The sequence below is a fragment of the Hippopotamus amphibius genome, chromosome 6 (assembly GCF_030028045.1).
Source record: "Hippopotamus amphibius kiboko isolate mHipAmp2 chromosome 6, mHipAmp2.hap2, whole genome shotgun sequence".
Lineage (NCBI taxonomy): Eukaryota > Metazoa > Chordata > Mammalia > Artiodactyla > Hippopotamidae > Hippopotamus > Hippopotamus amphibius.
The window spans coordinates 102,050,653-102,069,459 of NC_080191.1; the positions used below are offsets into that span (position 1 = coordinate 102,050,653).

Consider the following 18,807-nt stretch of genomic DNA (forward strand, 5'->3'; position numbering starts at 1 on the left):
GAATGCAGGAATTATTTCAGCAAGCTACATAATATGGTAAGAATACTCACCTTTCCAACAAGCTGTACAAAAGGAGAGAAAGAGTCAGTTACATTTTTAGAATGCAGACTAAAAATAATCCAAAAAACAAAATTTCAACAAAGTGTCATATTCTGTTTAATGCTAACTGCAAATAAGGCTAGTTTCCAATTACAGGAAGCCAAGATTAAAGGATGGAGGAGGATGGACACAGAATTTTATTATTTTGTGGATCTTCCTGACCTTTCCTCCTTGTGAACTGTGGCCAGCAGAGGTTAGCAGAATTCTAGTTGAAATCTGAATCGTTGATCACTTGTTTTAGAAATAGAACAGATGGGCCTCTGATTAAATGGCAAGATAGCTAAAATTCAATTTGTTTTGTCTCTCTTTTTACAGCCTTCTGAGAGCCAGGCAGGACTAAATTACGGGGTCTTATTTTCTTCACTGACGGACACCTTGGGCACCTCTATTTTTCCGTAGAACTGTGGGGATTTCCAAATGAACTTTGTCTCTGCTAAAAAAAAAAAAATACAGCTCCTGTGCTTGAATGATCTTGTATCCACACTGAGGGAAAAACCTTTCTCCTGAGAATCTGGTTTCTCCAGGTGATTTACTTGGTAACCGTGAGATGTATCAGGGGGAAATATTCGTAAATCTTTAAGAAAGCACAGGTCTGGCAATTTCCATGTTCATTCTACTCAATTCCTAGGAAGCAAATGAATCACTCTGAGACAATAAAAGATTTTACTAGCGCTGGCAACAAACTAGTCATCCATCCTGCTGGCCTGCAGCCCATGCGCCCCCCTCACATCAACCCTAGGAGCATTTTTGTTTGTCTTCATCCTGTGGCTGCTGGGATGCTGACTGCCAGCAGAGTACACAGAACCCGCTGCCTCCTCCGCATCTCAAGGCCTGAAACAGATCCTCTTTCTGACTGAGAAGCCCCATGTGTTAACCTCCGGCCCAGCTGTGAGGCTAGAAGCACAAGCTCTAGAATGAGATGCATTTGTCGGGGTTTCAGCATGGCAGAGCTGTGTGACTCCAGGGAAACTACCTGACCTCTTTCAGTGTGTTTCTTTTTTTACTTAGTTTTTCTTTGAAAATCCTCTTTACTATGTCTCTCCTTCTAAGAATCCAATTACTTGGTCCCTCCCCAACCACTCCTTTCTCTCCCCATTCTCCCCAGCCTCCTAGATTTCTTATTTTATTCTGGGGAAGGTCCCACCCACCAGCCCAGGGCCCTCACCCCAGGGAGCTGCTGTAGGGCTGAAGAACAAACACGGTGGAGCAGGGGTCCAACCCTGCAGGGCCCCGGAGGTGTCATCTATCTGAATTAGCTCCAAAGGCCTGTCACCCAAACCCCCATCTCAGTTCTGCATCTGGAGATCCATGCATCAGCTCCCCGTCTGGTTATAGACTCTGCCCACTCCCCACACCCCCCTAATTTCCTGGCTAACTCCTTACATTCAGTGTTGGAAAATGCCCTTAAATCCCAAATCCTGTGAGATAGGTTTTCATCTCCCTGCCCCTTCCACCTCTTGGGTCTTCCTTGATTTAGAGCACACACTCCTCTCCCTACAATGGCTCTCCCCTTGTCCTCTCCCTGTGCCCCAGGCTGGTTCTCACCTTCTCCCTGTGCTGGAGAGCCTTTCAGCTCTCAAGTGACATCTTTGACACAGGTTTCCCCCACTACCAACCTTGGAGTTCCCTCCACTGGCTGCTCCTTGCCTCTTTCCAAGTTGCCCACACTTGGTGGGACTTCTTCATCTCTGCAATGCCATCCATGTTCCTGGTGTTGGGCCCACTCTTCTTGCAAATGCATCTCCCTGGGCTCATCCCTTGATTTTCCATTTCTGTCTCCCTAGTTTCACATCTTTTAGAAGCTCATCCATCCCTGTGGCTCTAAGGACGTTAGTGATTCCAGCTTCCTGAGTCTCTTCCCTGATCCTCACCTTTAAGGAGCCCCATTTCATCAGCTGCGTGTAGATTATTTCACTTTAGGGTCTACACAGCATTCCTCTGCCTCTAAAATGTTTAAACTCATCATTTCTTCCTACCAATCGATTTTATTCACAACTCTTCCTCTGCCTCTCCATCCATAGTGGTACCAAACCTCTCCCCCTCTGGCCTTACAGTTGTTTTAAACTTGTTTTTGTTGTTGGTCTTTCCTGGCCACACACTTGCAATGACTACATTTTTATCCAGTCTCCTTCACTAAGTCTCTCCAATTTTCCCATTTTCCATTCTTCTGATTGTGATTGTATAAGCATGATTATAAATTGCAATGGAAACCTGAAGAAAGACAAATCACCTAAAATTTTACCACCCTGACACAATAGATGGTTACATTTTCCCAGTTCCTCTTCTAGTATTTGTTTTTATGCATATACATTTACCTACATGTAAAAATGAGTCAATTTAATTTTCTGCTTTTAATGACAATATTTTTCATATTTGGGTGAGTCTTCATAAAAACCATATCTGCTTAATATTTTGTCAGAGGATGATGCTCTATAACCCAATTATTCTACATGTGTAAAGAGTCTACATATATATTCATTTTTCTCTAGTGAATAATATTTCAACAACCATCTTTACCTATAATTTTGTTCCTTTATTTCCTTAGGATAAATTTCCAGAAATGAGGTCACTGGGTTTTTCTACCTCACATTCCCCTTGATCATGATGAAAGACAATCTCTCCCCTTGTTGACCCTGCTTTACTCCTTTGCTGAAACTACTCTCTTTTAAACAACTTTATTTTATTGAAGTATAGTTGATTTACAATGTTGCATTAATTTCTGTTGTACAGCAAAGGGATTCAGTTATGCATATATATATATATATATATATATATATATATATATACACACACACACACACACATTCTTTTTCATATTCTTTTCCATTATGGTTTATCACAGGATACTGAATATAGTTCCCTGTGCTATACAGCAGGACCTTGCTGTTTATCCATTCTATATATAATAGTTTGCATCTGCTAATCCCAAACTCCCAGTCCATCCCTCCCCACCCCCATGCCCCTTGGCAACCACAAGTCTGTTCTCTATGCCTGTGAGTCTGTGAAACTACTCTTACTGCTTCCCAACAGTTCCCTATAACTAATGACCTCCATTCAAGGAGCCTTCATTAATTAAGTAGCCAACCAACCCCAAATTCCCATGTTCATCCCTTTAACACCATGCCCTCCAGGCCTTTATACATAACTATTATACTAGTGTGAGCTGATTCACACACCTTTTGTGTTGGTCACTAATTGCTTCCCACAGGCATGTTTTCCCTCCCTCTAGGAAGCACACCTCTGAGCAGCGGCATGCATCTTTTCCTTCCACCTTTGCTGTGAGCTGTTCCCACAGCAGGCACTCACGGCAAGCCTGCTGCTGAGGACATATGGCTTCTCCACCAGTGAGCTCCACCTGCTGATTCCGCATCCCCACACCGCCATCATCCTAAGTGCCCTCACTAATCACCAATGCTCTATGACACACAGATACTCACGACTATGATCCCGTGTGAACTGGATTAGATCACACTGCTGTACATGAAAAAGGAGAGAGAAAAAAAGAAACATGAGCACAAAGACTTCCAAGTGGCCATATTCATTTCCCAGTAAACGGGTTGCATTTGTGTGTGTGTAAATAGGAGATACATACAGCGTATACAGGCTGCCCTGCCATGCCTTTAGGGCCCTAGAAAAACAAAAGCAGAGAAAGTTATTGATATGTGAATTGGAGTCTTCACTCTTTCCCCCCAACACATCAAGAGTATAAATCTCTCTGTTTCAGTGTTTGATCAATTAAGCTAACGTCTACCTAGTCTGAACTGAATGATTTTTCTAGGACGACAAGAAGGAATAAAAGAAAAGTTTTTCTTAAAGGTATTTGTACAGCAGAACATTTAGAAGGGATTTCTCATAAGAATATTTAAAATTATAAGCAGCAGCCTTCCCAAAGTGTAGCACGAAGGCGAGACATTTACTGAAGTATATTTAAAATGCTGGCACCAGTACACAGCCTCTACATGTGTGAAAAAGACAAAGACCATTACAAAGCAAAATGGACATTGCACAGAAGGAGAGCATACACACTAAGCTCACAAATGCTGAAAGGTGATGGATGAAAGGAGCACAGATAACTGGGTGAGATGAGTCAGGGAAGGTTCCTGAACACAGTCAGCTGCCTTTCTTGACAATGTGAGCTCTTCTCTTTTCCCTGTTAGTTCCTTTTACCAGGATCAGCCTTCTTCTTGGCAGTTGGTTCTTAATGTGTTTGCACATATGAATTCCTTTGGGCAGCTGATGAAATGTAGGATGCTGGCTTCAGAAAATGCTATCACATGCTCATGATTGCTGTACAATTTCACTGACCTCTCAGAAGCTCAACCATGGATGTCAGTGTAAGAACCTCTATTCTAAATGACAACTGGGGCATCTGTCTATCCAGTCAGCCATCTATCCATCCTTCCATTCATCCATCCAATGAACTGTTAGATGTCTGCTGAATGCTGAGGTGCCCCAGTGCATGCTGCTGATATTAACCAGAACTGTCATGGCATCCATGATTCTACCCACTGGGGGCATATTTTCTTCCTGACCCAAATCAGGAAATATGCACCTCACTAAAAGATTCAGAGTTTTATTCTTCCCTTTATAAGTGACAGCAGAAAACAGAAAAGAATGCACAGCCTTTAAAGAGAGAGAGGAACAGTTTCCAGCTTATGAAAAGAGTAGGCAGCCCACATCCTACAGAATATCAGAACTGTAGAGAGTAGGTTGCAAAAGACTGAGTTTAAGAATAACTTGCAGTAACTTCTTAAGGAAAAACTGAAGACCACAGGCCTGAGACAGAAAACCACACTCTACCAGACCAGCATGGCCAAACACAGAGCAGGAAGATATGGCAGCCCCAGGGAGAGCTCCAAAATCTGCAAAGGAGACAAGTGCAGACCAGTCCAGTTCGACTCAGAGACTAGATTTTCACTCACGTGACTAAGAATAGTCGCTAGTTCCTTAATGCAAAAGAAAGAAAAGATTGTATCAGAGTATCCTTTACAGTGAGTTGATTACCATTCTACTACAGATTCAGTTTTCCACAAAACATCCATGTTTTTGTTTTCTTTATAAAGTTGAAAGTTAAAGAACCCCTACAGGTAGTCAGAAAATAGTCACAATGCATAAACAAGAAAAGCAGTTTCTCCTCTCCTTACACAATGCTTGCTGCACCTTCTACACAAAACACAAGTGCTGGCAACATTTAGTTCCTACTTGACTGTTCTCTTTAGGGGAGAGAGACATGTCAATAAGTCACCACAATAACACAACAAGCACTAAAATAGAGATAAGGGTATCTTGTCGTGGGAGATGTGCCTGGCTGTGGCCAGGAATGCTTCTAGAGGTGCCATTTCTCTTCTAATTGAGTCACAGCGGAAAGTTTCAATTTTATTTCCAAATCTCTCTAGCACCTAAATCATGAGGTCAAGAAGGCAATGATACTGGTTTGGGAAACTCTATCAACTTGTCAGGACACCTCAATGAAGCTTTTGCAATCCCATCCATATTTTTAAAACTTCAGTAAAAAATAATGGTCACACACAGAGGGCAGAAATAAGAGGAATTATTACTAGGCAGCATAGGGAAAGGAGACAGCAAATCCTATAAATTAGACAAAATGAGAAAACAAAGAAACACCATGCAGGCAAAGGAGCAGGAAAAAAACCCACAAGACCAAATAAATAAAGAAGAAATAGGAAAATTGCCTGAAAAAGAATTCAGACTAATTATAGTAATGACGATGCAAAATCTCGACAACAAAATAGAGAAAATACAAGAAACAGTTAATAAAGACTCAGATGAACTAAAGAGAAAACAAACAGTAATGGACAACAAAATAACAGAAATTAAAAATACTCTAGATGGTATAAACATCAGAATAACTGAGGCAGAAGAACGAATAAGTGAGTTGGAAGATAGAATGGGGGAAATAACTGCCACAGAGCAGGAAAGAGAAAAAAGAATAAAAAGAATGGAAAACAATCTCAGAGACCTTGGTGACAACATTAAGCACACCAACATTCTAATCATAGGCATCCCAGAAGAAGAAGAAAAAAAGAAAGGGTCTGAGAAAATATTTGAAGAGGTTATAGTGGAAAATGTCCCCAACATGGGAAAGGAAATAAATAGTCAAGTCCAAAAGGCACAGAGAGTCTCATACCAAATAAACCCAAGGAGAAATACACCAAGGCACATATTAATCACATTAATGAAAATTAAACACAAAGGAAAACTATTAAAAGCAGCAAGAGAAAAGCAACAAATAACATATAAGGGAAACACCATAAGGATAACAGCTTATCTTTCTGCAGAAACTCTGCAGGCCAGAAGGGAATGGCAGGATATACTGAAAGTTCTGAAAGAGAAAAACCTACGGCCAAGAATACTCTACCCAGCAAGAATCTCATTCAGATCTGATGGAGAAATCAAAAGCTTTCCAGACAAGCAAAAGTTAAGAGAATTCAGCACCACCAAACCAGCCTTACAACAATTGCTTAAAGAACTTTTGTAAGTAGGAAACACAAGGGAAGGAAAAGATCAACAAAAACAAATCCAAAACAATTAAGAAAATGGTAATAGGAACATACATGTCAATAATCACCTTAAGTGTAAGTGGATTAAATGCTCCAACCGAAACACACAGACTGGCTGAATGGATACAAAAACAAGACCCTTCTATATGCTGCCTACAAGAAATGCACTTTAGACCAAGGGACACACATAGACTGAAAGTAAAGGGATAGAAAAAGATATTTCATGCAAATGGAAGTCAAAAGAAAGCCAGAGTAGCAATACTCATATCAGACAAATTAGACTTTAAGGTAAAGACTATTACAAGAGACAAGGAAGGACACTACATAATGATCAAGGGATCTATCCAAGAAGAACATATAACAATTGTAAATATCTATGTCCCCAACATAGGGGCACCTCAATACATAAGGCAAATGCTAACAGCCATAAAATGGGAAATAGACAGTAACACAATAATAGTAGGAGACTTGAACTCCGCACTTACATCAATGGGCAGATAATCCAAACAGAAAATAAATAAGGATACACAAGCTTTAAATGACACATTAGACCATCTCAAATTAATTGATATTTATAGGACATTCCATCCAAAAATGACAGAATACACTTTCTTCTCAAGTGCACATGGAACATTCTCCAGGATAGATCACATCATGGGTCACAAATCAAGCCTCAGTAAATTCAAGAAAATTGAAATCATATCAAGCATCTTCTCTGACCATCATGCCATGAGACTAGATATCAATTACAGGAAAAAAAACTGTAAAAAATACAAGCACAAGGAGGCTAAACAATATGCTATTAAACAACCAAGAAATCACTAAAGAAATCAAAGAGGAAATCAAAAAGTATCTATAAATAAATGACAATGAAAACGCAACAACCCAAAACCTGTGGCATGCAGCAAAAGCAGTTCTAAGAGGGAATTTTATAGCAATACAGTCCTCCCTCAAGAAACAAGAAAAATATCGAATAAACAACCTAACCTTACACCTAAAACAATGAGAGAAAGAAGAACAAAAAACCCCAAAGTGAGCAGAAGGAAAGAAATCATAAAGATCAGATCAGAAATAAATGAAAAAGAAATTAAGGAAACAATAGCAAAGATCAATGAAACAAAAAGCTGGTTCTTTGAGAAGATAAACAAAATTGATAAACCATTAACCAGACTCACCAGGAAAAAAAGGGAGAAGACGCAAATCAACAGAATTAGAAATGAAAAAGGAGAAGTAGTAACTGACACTGCAGAAATACAAAAGATCATGAGAGACTACTACAAGCAACTATATGCCAATAAATTGGATAACCTAGAAGATACGGATGAATTCTTAGAAAAGTACAATCTTCCAGGCAGGAAGAAATAGAAAATATGAACAGACCAATCACAAGTATGGAAATTGAGACTGTGATTAAAAATCTCCCAACAAACAAAAGTACAGGACCAGATGGCTTCACAGGCGAATTCTATCAAACATTTAGAGAAGAGCTAACACCTATCCTTCTTAAACTCTTCCAAAATATAGCAGAAGGGGGAACACTCCCAAACTCATTCTATGAGGCCACCATCACCCTGATACCAAAACCAGGCAAAGAGGTCACAAAAAAGAAAACTACAGACCAATATCACTGATGAATATAGATGCAAAAATCCTCAACAAAATAATAGCTAACAGACTCCAACAGCACATTAAAAAAATCATACACTATGATCAAGTGGGGTTTATACCTGGAATGCAAGGATTCTTCAATATTTGCAAATCAATCAGTGATACGTCATATCAAGAAATTGAAGGATAAAAACCATATAATAATCTCAACAGATACAGAAAAGGCTTTTGACAAAATTCAACATCCATTTATGACAAAAACTCTCCAGAAAGTGGGCACAGAAGGAAATTACCTCAACATAATGAAAGCCATATATGAGAAACCAAAAGTCAACATTGTTCTAAATGGTGAAAATTGAAAGCATTCCTTCTAAGAACAGGCACAAGACAAGGGTGCCCACTCTCCCCACTATTATTCAACAGAGTTTTGGAAGTTTTAGCCACAGCAATCAGAGAAGAAAATGAAATAAAAGGAATACAAATTGGAAAAGAAGTAAAATTTTCACTCTTTGCAGATGACATAATATTATACATAGAAAACCCTAAAGACTCTATCAGAAAACTGCTAGTACTAATTGACTAATTTAGTAAAGTAGCAGGATACAAAATTAATGCGCAGAAATCTCTTGCATTCCTATACACTAACAATGAAAAAGCAGAAAGAGAAATTAAGGAAACTCTCCCTTTTACCATTGCAACAAAAAGAATAAAACACCTAGGAATAAACCTGCCTAAGGAGGCAAAAGACCTATATGCAGAAAACTTTAAGACACTGATGAAAGAAATCAAAGACAATACAAACAGATGGAGAGATATACCATGTTCTTGGATTGGAAGAATCAACATTGTGAAAATGACTATACCATCCAAAGCAATTTACAGAGTCACCGCAATCCCTATCAAATTACCAATGGCATTTTTCACAGAACTAGAACAAGAAATCTTACAATGTGCATGGAAACACAAAAGACCCCAATAGCCAAAGCAATCTTGAGAAGGAAAGATGGAGTTGGTGGAATCAGCCTTCCTCACTTCAAGGCCATAGTGATCAAGACAGTATGGTACTGGCACAAAAATAGAAAGGAAGATCAATGGAACAGAATAGAGAACCCAGAGGTAAATCCAAGCACATATGGGCACCTTACCTTTGACAAAGCAGGCAAGAATATACAATGGAAAAAAGCCTCTTCAATAAGTTGTGCTGGGAAAATTGGACAGCAACATGTAAAAGAATGAAATTAGAACACTTCCTAACACCATACACAAAAAGAAACTCAAAATGGATTAAAGACCTAAATGTAAGGCCAGACACTATAAAATTCCTAGAGGAAAACATAGGCAGAACACTCTATGACATACATCAAAGCAAGGTTCTTTTTGACCCACCTCCTAGAATAATGGAAATAACATCAAGAATAAACTAATGGACCTAATGAAATTTAAAAAGCTTTTGCACAGCATAAGAAACCATAAACAAGACAGGAAGACAACCCTAGAATGGGAGAAAATACTTGCCAACAAAGCAACTGACAAAGGATTAATCTCCAAAATACACAAGGAGCTCATGCAACTTAATACCAAAAAAGCAAATAACCCAATCCACAAATGGGCGGAAGACCTAAAGTGGCATTTTTCCAAAGAAGACATACAGATGACCAACAAACACATGAAAAGATGCTCAGCATCACTAATCAAGAAATGCAAGTCAAAGCCACAATGAGGTATCACCTCACACAGGTCAAAATGGCCATTATCAAAAAATCTAGCAACAATAAATGTTGGAGAGGGTATGGAGAAAAGGGAACTCTCCTGCATTGTTGATGGGAATGTAAGTTGGTACAGCCAGTGTGGAAAACAGTTTGGAGGTTCCTTAAAAAACTGCAAATAGAACTAACATATGATCCAGTAATCCCACTACTGGGCATATACCCAGAGAAAACCACAATCCAAAAGGAAACATGTACCACAATGTTCACTGCAGCACTATTTACAACAGCCAGGACATGGAAGCAATCTAAATGCCCATCAACAGATGAATGGATAAAGAAGATGTGGCACATATATACAATGGAATATTACTCAGCCATAAAAAGGAATGAGATGACTTGGTGTACACCCCCCAAAAAAATAATAAATAAATAAATAAATAAATAAATAAATAAATAAATAAATAAATAAAAAAGGAATGAGACAGAGCTATATGGAATGAGCTGGATAGACCTAGAGTCTGTCATACAGAGTGAAGTAAGTCAGAAAGAGAAAAACAAATACTGTATGCTAACTCATATATACGGAATCTAAAAAAAAAAAAAAAAAGGTACTGATGAACCCAATTACAGGGCAAGAATAAGGATGTAGATGTAGAGAATGGACTGGAGGACATGGGGTTGGGGGGGCGGCAGGCAGAGGGGAAGCTGGGACAAAGTGAGAGAGTAGCATAGACATAGGTACACTACCAATTGTAAAATAGAGAGCTAGTGGGAAGTTTCTGTATAACAAAGGGAGATCAGCTCAATGATGGGTAATGACTTAGAGGGCCAGGACAGGGAGTGTGGTGGGGGGGGTGGTCGCGGGAGGGAGGGGATATGGGGATATATGTATAAATACAGCTGATTCACTTTGGTGTACCTCAAAAGCTGGTACAAGAGTGTTAAGCAATTGTATTCCAATAAAGAGCTTAAAAATGGGAAAAAAAGTTTTAAAATCATCATCTTAACAATTATTTTCTGAGTTTATTGCTGTGCTTGTAGAGGGTTTAGGCATTTGAATTTGTGAGGCATGTCTATGGCTTTCAGTGTGTCCTATGAAAATGGCTTCTAGGAATAAATTGATGTTAAGAATGTATCCTACAGTGATATGCCTTTTTCCTAGAATTTGCATTAAAGAACCTAACCTGGCTAATAAAAAAAAAAATGGTCACAGCTCATATGTGCTTTGAACTTTATAGTTTATGAACAGCATTCACATTTGTTTATCCGATCCTCACAGCTACCTTTTGAGGTGGTTCGAACAGGACACATCATCTCATTTTAGAAGGAAACTAAGAGACCCAGGGACTGGTCCAAAGGCACCCAGGTAGTGAGAAGCAGAGTCTGGACTTGAACCCAGTGCTTCTGACTTTAAATTCTGTGCCCATTCCATGGGGCACCCTAGGAAGAAGAACACACCACTTAGTTCTCCTGAGTGTACTTACTGTCCGTCCAGGAGGGCCTGGAAGTCCTTGAGAGCCTTCTTCACCTTTCAAGCCTACAGTGAGCTGCAGGTAGAAATACACATGAATTTCCACATCCTCTATCCATGGGGACTTGCTCAGCCTTAATGAGACTTTATAATTAAAAAAAAAATTTTTAACAAAAAGCAACTATTAATTCAAGTCAAGCAAATTCCTTACTTGTAATATAAATAGCCATTTTTTCCCCACAGAACCCAGAGAAAAATTAATTTTTCCAGGAGTTCATTGTTAGTGTATAGAAACACAGCTGATTTTTATATGTTGATTTTGTGTCCTGCAACCTTATTGAATTTGTTTATTAGTTCTTACAGTTTTTTTTATGAAGTCTTTAAGATTTTCTATCTATAACATCATATCATTTGCAAACAGACACTTTTACTTCCTCCTTTCCAATCTGAAAGACTTTTATTTCTTTTTCTTGCCTAATCACTCAAGCTAGGACTTCCAGTACTATGTGGAAAAGGAGTAGTGAGAGTGGACACCTTTGTCTTGTTCCTGGTCTTATCAGGGAAGCTCTCAACCTTTCATTGTTGAGTGTGATGTCAGTTGTGGGTTTTTCATATAGGCCTTTATTATGCTGAGCTACATTCCTTCTATACCCAGTTTAAGGGTTTTTATATTGAAAAGATGTTGAATTTTGTCAAATGTTTTTTCAGCATTTATTGAGATGATCATATGATTTTTATCTTTTGTTCTAAATAGCCATTCTTAGTTACTGGTAAGTATCCATTTCCCTCTTAGCCTTTTCATTTAGTGACATCCTTTGCTCTGGCACTGGTTGTGCCTTTAAATCTAAAGTAGTCATAAACTAGAATTGGCACTAAAAAAAGCAAATACACTAGAGCACACAGAGATCTAATAAAAACCTGCCATCTGTAGAGAATCAAATAAGAAAAATAATTCCGCACATATATAAGGACGTGGGTCAGCTGTATCACTCCCATAACTCAAGGTTATGGATATAGATGTTAATGAAATTTACCCAGCCAGATGTATCTGTTGAATTGCATCTCTTTCATGTTGGTAATGACCATCGATATTACACTAAAGCTTTAAAATGAAAGGATGCTTGTCTCAGCATTTTGTTTTTTAGTAAGTATAACACTCTACTCTGCACTTTGCTAATTAGAACATCTCAACAGCCTTCCTTAAAATGAATACTCCAGGTGACCTTGGCTCTGGGAACTGGAATTGTCAGAAAATGTTCCAGGACACAATAGAAAGATGTCAGCTTCATTTCCGCTCACAGGGTTAATATTCTGGGCTTTAATATGTGTCTTGGAAAAGACTGGAAGACACTAGCATTTTTTAGAACAACCTGTTATCAATCTGTGAATACTTAAAATAGTTCAGGTTCATGGAACCATAAAATTCTGGAGCTGAAAGTAGCTTTCGGTGTCATCAAGTTTAACTCCCATGTTATAGAAATAGAGACCATGAACGGATGTGCTGAAGATCACACAGCTAGGAAGTGGCATTTCACATGACCCTGGATTGGATCAACAATCCACATTTATAATTACAACATGAAAGCCAGAATCTTCCAGAGAAACATTTCTTATTTCCAGAATTATAGGCTACTTACTGTTAATCCCCTAAATCCTTTGGGTCCAGGCCCCCCAGGAATTCCAGGATCACCAACAACACCCTAAAGATTCAGATATAAGAAAGCAGGATATTAAAACACTTGCTGTGAAAGAATAAAAATAATTCTCTCCAAACCAAAACCTAACTAACTGATCTTATAACTATATCACATACTAAACATTAAATGTCATCTCCTCTTGTCATTTAGAACTAAGTTATTGATACACCTAGATATTCTCCAAACTATTTTAATCTTCTGAGAATACAAATATATATGCATCACTCTCAATATAACAGCTATCCAATCAGCTACTAAAAATACCTAAAGAAAAATGCTTGAAAATCAAGGAAAACATATGGGGTATTGACAACATAAAGTACTAAATAATGAATTACTTCGTAAATTTATGAATCACTTCTCCAAAAGTTGAAGGTAAAAAGAAATTTCTTCTGACTTTGGTGGAAAACTAATTTAGCACTTACCAACATGCTAATTTAACATTTATCTGTAAATTGAAATATGCTAATTTTCTCTCTTTATCAGCAAATTAGAAAATTGGTCCTTTACAATGAGAACTCCTGTCCTAACAGTTATTTATATAGTCCCATCTTGCACTCTCTCCACCTAAAGAAAGAATCTCTTTTGATAATTCATCAATTAAAAGCACTTTTAAGGGAATCAAAAATTGGCTCTTTTCCTATACTGTAGTTGATTCAATTTGCTTAGACATTCTATTTTTTTCATCCATATTTTCTATTTTAATTTGAGCATCAATGATTGGAAGGATACTTTTATTTATTTAATTAATTTTTACTATTTTATTGAAGTATAGTTGATTTACAATGTTGTATTAGTTTCAGGTGTACAGGAAAATGACTCAGTTATACACATGCACACACATATATAAAATATATATATTCTTTTTCAGTTACAAAATATTGAGTATAGTTCCCTGTGTTATACAGTAAGTCCTTGTTGTTTATTTTATATATATTAGTGTGTGTCTGTATGTTATTCTGAACTCCTAATTTATCCCTCACCCTCTTACCCGCTGGTAATCATGTTTGTTTTCTATGTCTGTGGGTCTATTTTTGTTTTGTAAATAAGTTCATTTGTATGGATGCTTTTTTTTTAAAAAAAGAAATCTTATTACAGAATTCCAGTGTGTGTAAAACAGATATAACCTAAGCTACTCTGGTTGAAATGGAAGGGACATTTGGTTGTAGAGCTCGGAGGTGAATTTCAGGCTAGTAGGCAATGAGGAATTCTCGAAGATGTTTGACCAAGAGAGTAACATAACTAAGCTATGATTTGGAAAAAATCAAGGGATAGGGGTGTTTGGGATTAACTGAAGCAGTTAAAGTTGGAAGTAGGAGACCAATGACAAGAACACTGTACCCTTTCAGGTAAGCGGAAGAGAAGGCCACGATGAAGAATGGCAAAGAACAACAGCAGAAGCCAAGAGTTTTGATGCGATCACCACGGGCGAGAAATCAAGAAAAGGACAAAGGACTACACTTGAGAGGGTACCTACAGGTAGGGCTTCAAGACAAGAGACATCAGGCAGTGAAGGACATCTCTTCCAATTTAAAGCATCATAGGAGTTAAGTATGGTCTTTTCTTCATGAAGCCCAGGCAAACCAATTGTTTTGCTTGTTTTTTCCCCGTTTCATTTAGATCCACAGACTTATCTTAATTCTTAAGCAGAAGGTCAAGATCATGGTAACTTTGACAAATTATGTGCACAATACCTTTTGGCCCATATCTCCAGGGAATCCTCTTGGGCCCTACGATTTTCAGCAGAGAACATAAATAAATCAACACGTCATTTCTGCAGCACGATCATTTCTTCTTGTATTAAGTTTGATTCACCAATTGAAGAAATAATTGCTTTCCACATTTACCTTTACTCCTTTTCGCCCCATAGTACCATATCCTGGGATGCCGTAATCACCCTGTGAACATATCAGTTCATTTCAGTTTCTCAAGAGTGAAAATTAATTGTAATCTATACTGAGGAGATTATGGTGTCAGGAGAAAAGCACTCCCCCAGGTGGAGGGGACCTGATGATCTTGAACTCTTGGAATATTCATGCTGTTTAGTTTTCTGCACTTCCTGGTATGTGTCCTGGTACTTCTTTGGCCAGCTCCACTTTGCAGACATTGCAGGAGGCAGAAGGTTAGTCATTTAGGACTAATGGAATCACTGGGAGTTACTTGCCTGGAAAATTAGGAGCTGGTGCAAAGAAAATTGGGTGAGGAATTCTCCAAAAAAGAATTATAAGTGGCCAATAAAGATATGGAAAAAAGTTATCCTCACTAGTAACCAAAGAAATGCAATTTGAAATAGTAATGAGGGAAAAATGTAACAATGTGGAAATATGCCCATGATACATTGTTAATAGGGGAAAACAGAGTTTTTTTGTATCTCCAGGACATTAATGATAAATATTTCAAAATGGTGGGATTACGGGTAATTTTTCTTTTCCATTCCCCATAGTTTATGATTAGTCAATTTCCTACAATATCTATGCACATTTGTAATAAACATTATTTTTGAAAAGAAATTAAAATTTTCCCTATTTTTTTCTTGTATTGACTGCTTTATGAACTGAGACTCCGGTACAGCCAAAGCAACTAGAACATATACCCTGTTCCTTGATCGTACTGCACTCTTCTTGTCACTCTGGAGTTTTGCAAGAAGTCAAGAGAAATGGATGGTCCTGATTTTCAACTGACTTGGCCATATGGGTTGTTAAAGTGCTGAACTCATCCATCATCCTCTCTGCATTCCCCTTTCCCTCTTCCTGTTCACCCTTTGTTTTAGCAGACAGACTAGCTATAGAATGAGTGCTTCAGGGAGCAGGAGGAAAGTCCCCACATCTTCCTAGGAGATCCCAAAATACCTCCAGGACCCCAGGTGCTTAAGCTGATGGTGTTAGCCCCCTTCTCTTTACTGAGCCTTGCAGCTGCTAAAGGATAAGGGTCCTAAAACCTCATACCTGCTTTCCTCGCTGTCCAGCTTGCCCCAGTGGCCCTGGATCTCCAGGAATTCCAGGTTCTCCCTAGTAAGTGACACAAGAAGAGCTTCAGATCAGTAAAAATCAAACCTGGCTCCCACCATAGGGTGTTTTGTCTGCTAGTTGGGGACACTCGGGGTTCTCAGTGAGGGTCCAATGCTCAGTAAGCAAGAGGGTGTAGAAAACAAATAACGATCTTCCCAAAGGTGAGCCGGAAACACCAGCAAAGCCCAAAGCTGGGCTCAGCTCTGCTTTCCCAGCCCTATAGAAGGACTAAAGGTGAAGGGAAAGAGTGGAAAATTTACTCCAGGGGAAGTGGATTCACTTGCTGATTTATCACCCATCCAACAGTTATTTATTGTCTTGGAAAAGGAACTGTTGAACATGACAGATGTGGTCCTGCCCTCACCAAGAATACTCTGGTTGGAAAGAGACAATTAGGTGATTCTACACTGTATGATAAAGTTCAGGGTGCTGTGGTAGCACAGAGAAGGGGACTCTAAATCAGATTTGGTGGGGCAGGCAGGCTGGCTACCTGAAGGAAAGGAGCAGGGATGCTGGGGCTTAAAGGATGTGTTGTGTGAGCTGGAAGAAGGACCGAGGGAGGAGTGAGAATGGAGGAAGGAAGGCCCAGTGAGAACCCTGGGCAGGCACGCAGGAGGGAGGAGAGCTAGAAAGCCTTAGAATTAAGCGGGGCCAAATGGCCTTCTAAACCTCTGGAAAGTTTGGAGGTTTTCCTAAGGGTCACCCAGAAGTTAAGACCGGTGACATAATTTGTGGGACTCTGATGAAAGCATGGACCCTTTACTCAAATGCAAAGACTTTCCAGATGGTGATGGCACAGCATGAAGCCAAGTACGGGTGCCTTCTAAGCAAGGCCCCCTGTGTGACTGAACAGGTCCCAGGCCCACGAAGCTGGCCCTGGGGGAGGGAGCCGCTGAAAGGTTTTGAGCAGGGGAGTGAGATTCTGAACAGGTCAGTGGTCTGTTTGCTAGCTATCTCCAGTAAGGACACTTCCAAGAAGGCAGGCTGAGTTAGACTGAGAACTGCATGCAAGGACAGATTTGAGTTCTGATGGCCCCAAGGCCCTGGCCGACTCTGCCACCAAGTGCCTTGACGCATTCAGGAAACCAGGGAGTTGAGTTTATCAGAGTTGTTTCACAATATGTGAATAAACAGTGTCTCTCCTAGTGAAATGCGGCAGTTTCACGGAGGAAGGAAAAGCATGTATTGGCAGAAAGCTGGTGAGCGGTTGATTGTGCCTGGATCATATGATGAATTAACATGAAAATCAAGAAAAAAATGGAGCTACTCTTTTCTCAGTATTTGAAATCTGTAAGAAATAACACTTACCTTTTTCCCCAAAAGTCCAGGCCTTCCAACACTCCCTTTATCTCCCACTGGCCCAGGAGCACCCTGAAGGAATATGGGAAGCACAGATGTCGGTGCTGAAGCAATCCATATAAAACCTGTTAGATTAGTTTTGCTTTTCTTCATATCATTTCTAACAACTTCTCGATGCCTCCTTGACAAGAGACCCAGCCTGAAACCAGATGACTCGGGCTACAGTTCTGGTTAGAGGACCCCAAGTCTTCATCGGCAGGGATGTCATAGTCCAAATGGAGACTTAGTGAGAAATAAAAAAGGCACCTTTGACACGACACACGTTATTTCTGAATGAGGCAAGTTTGTAATGGACTGATTTTGGTAGAACAAGACATTGTGCTGTCATTGTCACTTTTGTGCTCTGCGCCATGTACACATATAAAATTGGATGTCAAATGTGTTTCAGTTTCCCAACCTGCAAAGGGGCAAGAGGGTCTTCCACAAATATGCTGGGAAGACAACTGAGCAAACACGGGTATCCCTTGCCTTCTAAACTCTTACTATCTGAGCTGAAAAACTGAATAGATTCAGAACATTTTTGATAAGAATCTCTCACCATCCAAACTCTCATTAGTCACTGTTAGAAACTTGGGAACCAGCAGCTTCAGAGGGTGAATTCAAAGCTTAACTTAGGAATCAAATTTGGGTAGTGAGGGATCTTTGTAGAGTCAATTTCAAACATCTACAGTCAATGGAGATAGGCATGGCACAGATAATTTTTAAAAGTTAGAAAAACCAGAATAATGTATCAGGTTTTGAAATGTTGATGAGTCAGCAAGAAGCTCATCCTTCTAAAGGCTTTCTTCAGGTGGATGAAGTGGGTCTGCGCTTTCCAAGCCAAACCCCAGGGAAGGAGAAAGGGGAATGTACAAGGAATCTGGGCCATGCTAGAGATTTGTCCCCAATTTGTCCCAAGTTAATCCCCAAGTGAAATACTCCATATCTAGATAATACAAAATAAACTCTATGTGAAGATGTTTTTGAAGCAAGAGGAAGGGTTGGAGACCACTGACAGCACCATCTGAGTCACGTACCTGAGGTCCTTTGTGCCCCATGCTTCCCTTCTCTCCTTTCCCACCAGGAAGTCCGTTTAACCCCTTCAGTGGTAACAAAAGAAACACAATACAATGAAGTCAATGAAAACTGACTTTCCTCATTAGTGCTTTTGAAACACTTGCATGAGAAAGCATCTACCCAGACCTTCAAGTGACTTGAATGCAGCCATTAAGCATGTCTCGGAAGAGGAGTTGAGGGGAGACCCAGACTCAGTGGAGCAGCTCTTATGAAGGAATTCCCTGCCTGGGTATAAGACCTCATCCCTCTGTGACAGGGAGAAATGAACAAAAGACGAAA

At 39.4% G+C, this 18,807-nt stretch overlaps 1 protein-coding gene across 1 annotated transcript in view; it reads right to left on the reverse strand.

Annotated features, from left to right (window-relative positions):
- Positions 1–18,807, reverse strand: part of COL6A5 (collagen type VI alpha 5 chain) — a 97,003-nt gene that overhangs the window by 35,664 nt on the left and 42,532 nt on the right. Inside the window, exons 22-31 of the mRNA XM_057739842.1 lie at positions 18,489–18,551; positions 17,422–17,484; positions 16,051–16,113; positions 14,953–15,003; positions 14,800–14,835; positions 13,046–13,108; positions 11,422–11,484; positions 3,692–3,727; positions 3,537–3,573; positions 51–62 (exon numbers count right to left, since the gene is read on the reverse strand). Of these exons, the coding sequence (XP_057595825.1) occupies positions 51–62; positions 3,537–3,573; positions 3,692–3,727; positions 11,422–11,484; positions 13,046–13,108; positions 14,800–14,835; positions 14,953–15,003; positions 16,051–16,113; positions 17,422–17,484; positions 18,489–18,551 (487 nt within the window). The remainder of the gene's footprint in view (positions 1–50; positions 63–3,536; positions 3,574–3,691; positions 3,728–11,421; positions 11,485–13,045; positions 13,109–14,799; positions 14,836–14,952; positions 15,004–16,050; positions 16,114–17,421; positions 17,485–18,488; positions 18,552–18,807) is intronic.